This window comes from Microcaecilia unicolor, chromosome 1, assembly GCF_901765095.1.
Source record: "Microcaecilia unicolor chromosome 1, aMicUni1.1, whole genome shotgun sequence".
NCBI lineage: Eukaryota > Metazoa > Chordata > Amphibia > Gymnophiona > Siphonopidae > Microcaecilia > Microcaecilia unicolor.
The window spans coordinates 542543631-542551639 of record NC_044031.1 but is presented as its reverse complement, the minus strand read 5'-3'; the positions used below and the strand labels follow the sequence as shown (position 1 = coordinate 542551639).

The 8009-nt window shown below is 46.6% G+C and overlaps 1 protein-coding gene across 1 annotated transcript; it reads left to right on the top strand.

Annotated features, from left to right (window-relative positions):
• The first annotated feature begins 6924 nt into the window (after positions 1-6924).
• Positions 6925-7639, top strand: LOC115479030 (GSK-3-binding protein-like). The gene is given in 3 exon segments (XM_030216748.1): positions 6925-7035; positions 7037-7492; positions 7495-7639. Coding segments are annotated over 3 exon segments (531 nt in total). The 5' UTR covers positions 6925-7005; the 3' UTR covers positions 7540-7639.
• Positions 7640-8009: the final 370 nt, after the last annotated feature.

Sequence of the window (8009 nt, the reverse complement as noted above, 5' to 3'; positions counted from 1 at the left end):
TCTGCGCCCCTCGTCCACCTCTGCGCCCCCCCCCCCCCCAAATTGCAGAGCTGGCTATAGCCGGGGAGAGAGCCAGGGGGGAGGCAATCTAATTCATGTTTAATATGGGATAAAATGCCATAAATAAGTAATAAACTTTTAATGTTGAGCACCTGATTCTCAAAGTGGACATATTCCAAACACTATAATGAAAATAAAATTATTTTGTTCTACCTTTGTTGTCTGGTGACTTTGTTTTTCTGCTCATGCTGGCCCAGTATCCGATTCTGCTGCTTTCTGTTCTCTTAACTCCGTTTCCAGGGCTTCCTTTCCATTTAGTTCTTTACTTTCCTCCTTTCTTCTTCATTTATGGTCCTCAGCTTCTGCCTATTTTCTTCATCCATGTGCAGTTTTTCTCCTCTCTTCCTTTTCCCTCTTCTCATCTCCTTCCTCACTCTTCCCTCCCCTCCATCCATGTCCAGCATTTCTTCTATCTCCCTTCCCTCTCCTTCATCCATGTCCAGCAACCCTCCTCTCACCCCTGCCCTCCATCCACCCATGTCCAGCAGCAATCCTCCTCTCCCCTGCCCTCCATGCACCCATGTCCAGCAGCAAACCCCCTCTCCCCTGCCCTCCATGCACCCATGTCCAGCAACCCTCCTCTCCCCCCTGCCCTCCATCCACCCATGTCCAGCAACCCTCCTCTCCCCCCCTGCCCTCCATCCACCCATGTCCAGCAACCCTCCTCTCCCCACCTGCCCTCCATCCACCCATGTCCAGCAACCCTCCTCTCCCCCCCTGCCCTCCATCCACCCATGTCCAGCAACCCTCCCTTCCCCTGCCCTCCATCCACCCACCCATGTCCAGCAACCCTCCTCTCCCCTGCCCTCCATCCACCCACCCATGTCCAGCAACCCTTCTCTCTCCTGCCCTCCATCCACCCACCCATGTCCAGCAACCCTCATCTCCCCCCTGCCCTCCTCTCCTCCATCTGCCTTCTTCCAGCCCTCCCCACTCCCCTGGTCGTCCATCTTCCGTCTGCCCTCTGCAGCTCTGCTCCCCAATAGTAGCCCTGGTTTCCTTCTTGCCCCACCGCCCTGCCTTTAAAATTTTTATTTTCCCTCGAGGCGCGCCAGCGTTGAAGCGAAGACAGCAGGCTCAGCTCGGTTCCAGCCTTCGTTCCGTTCCTTCGCATCATGGCTCCACCCTCGCCTGACGTATTTCCTGTTTGCGCGAGGGTGGAGCCATGATGCAAAGGAATGGAACGAAGGCTGGAACCGAGCTGAGCCTGCTGCCTTCGCTTCAATGCTGGCGCGCCTCGAGGGAAAATAAAAATTTTAAAGGCAGGGCGGCGGCGCAAGAAGGAAACCAGGACTAGTATCGGCAGAGCTGCAGAGGGCAGACGGAAGATGGACAAGCGGGGGAGTAGAGGCCAGCCGGCTCGCATGGGCCAACAACCGGCTCGCAAGATGCCAGTAAATTTAACAACCGGCTCTTGCGAGCCGGTGTGAGCCGGCTCCAGCACACCACTGGATGGACCCATGGAAAAGTGTGTGTGTGTGTGTGTGTTGGATGGACCTGGGAGAGAGAAAAGGGCTTAAGAAGCAGGGTGAAACAGTAGGTGTAGCAAGGGACAGGGTGGGGCAAGGGGAGGGGCATGAAGCAGGGCAAGTGTCAGGTTTTTCTTTTATTAAAAAGTTGACAAACCTACCCAGACCTGGACCCATGCCCACTTCCCCTGCAGCAACCCCCTCCTGGGTCTACCTTTTCGCTAAGGGCACAGGATCATTCCCATTCGCTCCTGTGCATGGCCAGCTCCAGGTGAAAATGGCTTCTTTGACTACCGAGGGAGGTCCTGGAAACCATCTTAAGATTAAAACCGGCACAGGTAAGACCGAGTGAGGATTATTCTTGTCCGTGCTGGTTCCAATCTCACAATGGCTTCTGAGACTACCGTGAGAGGTCCCAGCAGACATTTTGAGACCGGAACTGGCATGAGCAAGAGTGATCCTCACTCGCTCATGCCATTTTCAAATCAAGATGGCTTCCGGGACCTCCCACAGCAGTCTCATGAGACTTCCACAGTAAGTCCCAGAAGTCTTTTTCCCCTGGAGGTCAACAATACACAAGAACAAATGGGGATGCTCCTGCACTCACTACCCACCAATAGGCCCAGCTGGGGCTGCCAACGGGGGAGGTGGGCTGAGAGGGAAAAGGTCCAGGTTCGGGGGGCCCATCTTCTGCAGGGGGGAGAGTCGTACATTCACATAACACCCCTTCTCAAGTCACTTCATTTGCTTCCTATCTGTTTCCATATACAGCTAAAACTCTTCTTACTTAATGACAAATGCACTCATTCTGTAGCTCATCAGTATCTCTCCTCTCTTATCTCTCTCTACACCCCTACCTAGGAATTCTGTTCTTGAGGTAAATCACTCATACCTGTACCTTGTCCTCTACTACCAACTCCAAACTTGGTTCCTTCCATCTTGCTGTGCCATACACCTGGAATATAATTCTTGAGTCAGTACATTGTGTTCCATCCTTTACCCTACTCAAATCCAGGCTAGAAGCCTACCTTTTTAAGGCTGCTTTTAACTTTACCCACTTCCTCACCTGTTCAATACCCATGTTGTTTTAATTCTTCCCCATAATAAATGTAACACCCTTATTTGTCTATTTTCAATAAATTATAAGCTTTGTCAAGCAGGGACTGACTTTTACCTGTTTGGATACAGCACTGTATATCTCTAGTAGCACTACAGAAATGATAAGTAAAAGTAGCAGTAGTAGGGTATATCTTACCAGCTCCACATAAAAAACAACTGAGGATGTCCTGTACGGTGATATGAGGAGGGAATTCAAATGTATGCACAGAAGTGCCTCAAATTCTTCCCAAACGTTTTTCAAACTTATCCAAGTGGGTTCCATTGGATGATATCACCCTCAATTGTGAGGACTTGTTATCCTGGTGTCCTCAGAAAAACTCAAGGATACACAACCTTGCTGCCCTGGGTTCATCCTCCTTCTCTAAAGGAAGTGAACTAGTCTCAGCCATTTCCCATACAAAATCTATGAAAGAGATTTTCCAGTGAAGACTTTCTCATTTCCTGTCAAGGAGAGAGGTCTGAAGAGAGATCAATTGAATCTTCCTGTTCTAAACAATCTACTCTCGTTTAATCGATATCTGCATCTAGGCAGCCAGTACCAAAGTTGAAGCATGTCTTAACTTGAATCTCGAGAATGGGCTATCAGACGCTGCATCAATGCCATCAGTTCTGATGCAAGGAATCAAGACAGGCATCAATATAACACACTTTCAATTCTCTTCTCAAAATCCTCTTCAAAAATACTATAGCCGACAACAGGAGTAGAATCATCATCTTGGGTCACTTGCGATAAATTGGTAGCATGAACTAGAACCCTTGGAAGGTGATGCACCTCCCAAGACATTGATGGGGATGAGTGGTTCTCTCAACTGAGGTGCTTTGATGAGTGATGGAAACCAACAATTATGTCCATGTTCTTGGTATCAAGCTCTGATGAGGACTCAGCCAAGTAGTTTCTACCATCAGCCCTATACCTGACATCAGTGTCCTTAAATGCTGATACTGAAAAATTAGAATCCCTCAGTTTCCTCAGAAAGGATTTCCTTAATGGATTACCACAATGGTCTCTATCTGTGCTTGGTCTTGAAGCTGTCCTCTCAATGTCAGTACAATCCCTGCATCCATTCCAGAGCACCTCCTGGATCCATGTTGATCAACGCTTCTGGATCTCCTTCTTATACTCTTCATTACCATGAAATCCTCTATAGCAGTGATTCCCACATCTGATCCTCCAAGATCAGATTTGGGAACCACTGCTCTAAAGAACATAAATGGACCTTATCATACTTAAATATTATGACTGGCCCAATGCACGTCAGACACAATTATGTTTATCAATATCTGACATTGTCCTGGTGCACTGACTGCCCTTCTTGAAGCTGTGGAGTGTTCTTTTCCTTTGGACATTACAGAAAAAAATAGCCAAAATTAAAAAAAAAAAAAGTTAAATGTTTAAAAATTCAAATTAGCTTCACTCTGTGGACCAAGATTATTCCAAGCTGCAGCCATGCAAAACTTTTGAGGAAGCATAGAAACAACTGATAAGCCTATTTAGGGGTGCTAAGAGGAAGGAAGAGGATTTCCAAAGTAATCCCACACAGAAAAATATATTTCCTCATGTGAAGAAAGAACCATAGATTTGAAATGTCCAAAGCGTTCTACAGCATAAAAGAGGAATAGCTTAGTTAGAAAGAAGGTTGAAAACCAGGGAAGCCAGATTTCTAACTACTAGTTTCCCAATGTCACTCCTAATTTTGGAAAACTCACCTCACCCTCCATTGGCTTAGATACAACTTAGATTTTAAGTCCATCTGAACAAAGAAATAACTTTTGTTCACATTTGTAACTTGCCTTGAGCTCAGATTTGGAAAGAGCAACCAGTTTCTAACCCAATCACTTTAGGGCCCATACCAGGGCTGCTCAGTTTATTTTGCTCATGTGGAAGTGTCATAGGCTTTGCTGAAATCTAAATTCAGCACATCTAGAACTCTTCCTTGATCTGTGGGTCATAGAAACAAAGAAAATGATGGCAGATAAACACTACACAGTCTGAATTCTAGGACTCTCACTTCTGAAACAAACCTTCTCCAAGCATGTCTTTTTTTAAAATTCTTTTTAATGGCAAATAGAACACAGTACAACAGCAGCATGTCTTAATACTGAACCACACCATATATGGTGATCACTGGGTGCCAGATGATCACCCCTATAACTACAGAAACACTCTTCTCATCTGTGTCAGGTCCAGTATGGCTCCCATTACTAACTGCGGGAACATTTCTCCCTATAAAGAACTCAAATCTTTTACTTCTAGATGGTACAGCAGCAAGGCTGTCCCAATCAACATATGGCATTTTCAACAGTTTGTAGTGTTTATTCCGTATATTCAGTGCCACTATCCAGGCCTTTTAAAATACTATATAGATAGTAAACAGTATTAAATATACATGGAAAGCAACGGTGGCTATAGGTTTTATGGATAGTTTGTGATATTCAGCAGTTATCCATATTTTTTTGTTGTTGTTACATTTGTACCCCGCACTTCCCCACTCATGGCAGGCTCAATGTGGCTTACATGGGGCAATGGAGGGTTAAGTGACTTGCCCAGAGTCACAAGGAGCTGCCTGTGCTTGAAGTGGAATTGAACTCAGGTCCTCAGTTCCCCAGGACCAAAGTCCACCACCTTAACCATTAGGCCACTCCTCCACTATATATCGTTGTGCAGGACTGACTCAAGGACTGTGGCACCCCAAGCCAGGTTTTTATATCAGTGCCCCCCCCCCCCATCTGGTATCTCTCCTTCCACTCTGTTTTCCCCACTGATGACCTACTAGCTCCTCTTAAGTCCCCCTCCCTCTCCCAACTGATGATAAAAGGTGTCAAATCCTAGTTCAGCATCTCTCTTCCCTCCCTCCTATCCTTGTGGATACTGAACTGCAGGCAGAGGGATAGAGGGAAGGAGAGGACACCAGAACTTTGGCACCCATCACTTAACCCTCCATTGCCTCAGGTACAAACTTAGATTGTGAGCCCTCCTGGGACAGAGAAATATCCAGAGTACCTGATGTAACTCACCTTGAGCTACTACTGAAAAAGATTGTGAGCAAATCTAAATAAATAAATCACTTTCATCCTGGTCCATAAGTACAGCTGGCCCTGTAGCTATGCTATGTGATTTAAATTTGGACAGCCTTTTTGCTGGCCTAAATTTATCCATGACTATATGTAAAGTTAGGTGGAATGCCCACACTTCATCCCAGAGCACTATCCAGAAAATGCCAAGGCAATCTGTAAAAACATTCAGTAACACTATCCAGCTAGTGCTGCTGAATCCTTCCTGACCAATAAAACACTCATCGGCCTAACAGCTGTGGGAGATAAATCCAAATAAATCCAATAATATGTATTCAAATGTTGACCATCCAAACAAGGACAAATGTCAATTTTGTCATCGGTCATTACTATATTGCTTCACTGCAGAAGACCACCCAGTGCCTGAAGTTCACCCATGACCATATGTCAGAAACATTATCCATAGATTAAAAAAAAACAGGTAAATTTTAAAATTTTTGGTTTTTTTTATTTATAGGAAAAACCTTTCATTCTTAAAATAAAAAAAATATACAGGTATTCAAATGTGTAAATGTTTTGGTTTAGTTTAATGTTTGAAACTTTTGCACTTTATAGTTTGAATTGAAATAGAAGGACGTCTGGATCACGTTATAGTTCGGAATTAAAGACTTATTTTATGTTTACACAATTCAGTCCTCCTGGGCACGATTAGCTGCGTTAGGGGACTTGGCTTTCAAACATCTTAAATTTCCATTTTTCACGGATCCCTGCACTCTCCTTTCCCCGTGCTTCTGGAGCATTATAACGGTGGAAAGCAGGGCAGCCATGAGACCCTTTGGCTCTTTCCCCTTCCTTTCTTTTCCCCAAACGCCAAACCAGGCAGTTGCAACTTGCTCTTCAGGCACGCGGACCCGCCCCCGTCCATTTAAAAAAACAGCCATGACATCACCAACGTTCGCTTTCCAAAAGCAAGGAGCAATATACTACACGTGAGGAAGAGGGAAACAGCGGTTTACTATCCCAACGTATTCATTCTGTAGAAATTTATATTCTTGCTGCTGAAGAGTAAATATTTTCCACAGCAGCTACCATAAAAATAGAAACATTGGCATGCGTTTCTCTGAGTTATAAACAGGGGACTCCAGCCAGTGATAGACGAGGATCCCCCTCCTGCCTGCTTGCAATGGTATCTCCCGAATGGAGGTCACGTCATCCTTTGTTTACAAACCAAAAGGGAACGGCGGGGGCTACGCTGACTCGCAGACTGCTAAGCTAGGAGCGCGTGTTGTGAAGGCTGCTCCTCCCTCTCAAGAGCCGTCTCTCGCCGCTTCTCGCCGCGCCGGCCATGCCCTGCTGCAAGGAGGACAGTTTCCTGCCTGCTCGAGCAGTCTGTCACCGTGGGCTCCAAGGACGTGGGACGTGCTGGTGGCCAAGATCGGGGAAAGCCCTGCAGCTCAGCGCCCGGCCGAACGCAGTCCAGCTGCAAACCTCAGCCTCCGCCGCCGCAGCAGCTCCGCGCCGCGCCCTATCCGCTCAGCACCCCGCGAGCACCCCTTGGGCGCCTGCAGCAGCAGCAATACCGGACACTAGCAGCGCCGCCGACTATGGACCAAGCGGCAAGCAAAAGCCGCAGCAAACAGCTGCCCGGCCGGGGCTGGCTGCGCGGCGCTAGGAAACAGCAACGGCAGCAGCCCGGGGAAGAGAATGACGATCCGCACCGGCTGCTACAAGAGCTCATCCTCTCCGGGAATCTCATCAAGGAGGCCGTCCGCCGGCTGCAGATCGCCGCTCGCTCCACAGCCGCCATCAACCTCTCTTCCTCTCTACTCGAGCGGCGGGCAGCAGCGGGGGAGAGCCGGGAGGATCCCAGCAGCAGTGACGTAGGAATCACCGATACACCGGACCGGACGACGTGCAGGAGGAGGAGGAACCTGCCCTCGTCCAAAAGAAATCGGTGGTGGTTGCAAGATCTGCGGTGATTTTACAGTGATCAAAACCATGTATGTGCAATTTCAGAGACACTTGCGATCCGTTTTTTGTCATTCTTTTATTTTATTTTTTTTTCTAGAGCTTTTATATATTATAAAAGGGAATGTATACCATACTTGAAAGCTGTTTCTATATTTTTTGTTTTTTTTTTTAACATGTTTTGTACTTTGGAGGAAGAATAGCTGGAAAAAATAATGCAGAAAAAAAACAAACTTCCCAGCCTGCTGGTGCTAGATACTGGACTCTTATTACAATTCATGTGTTCATTGTAATGTATTTGTAATGTTTAAAAAAAAATCGTCCCAGGAAAGAACTGCGATGTTCATGGCTTGCAATGAATGGGTTTGGGAATGTTTTGTA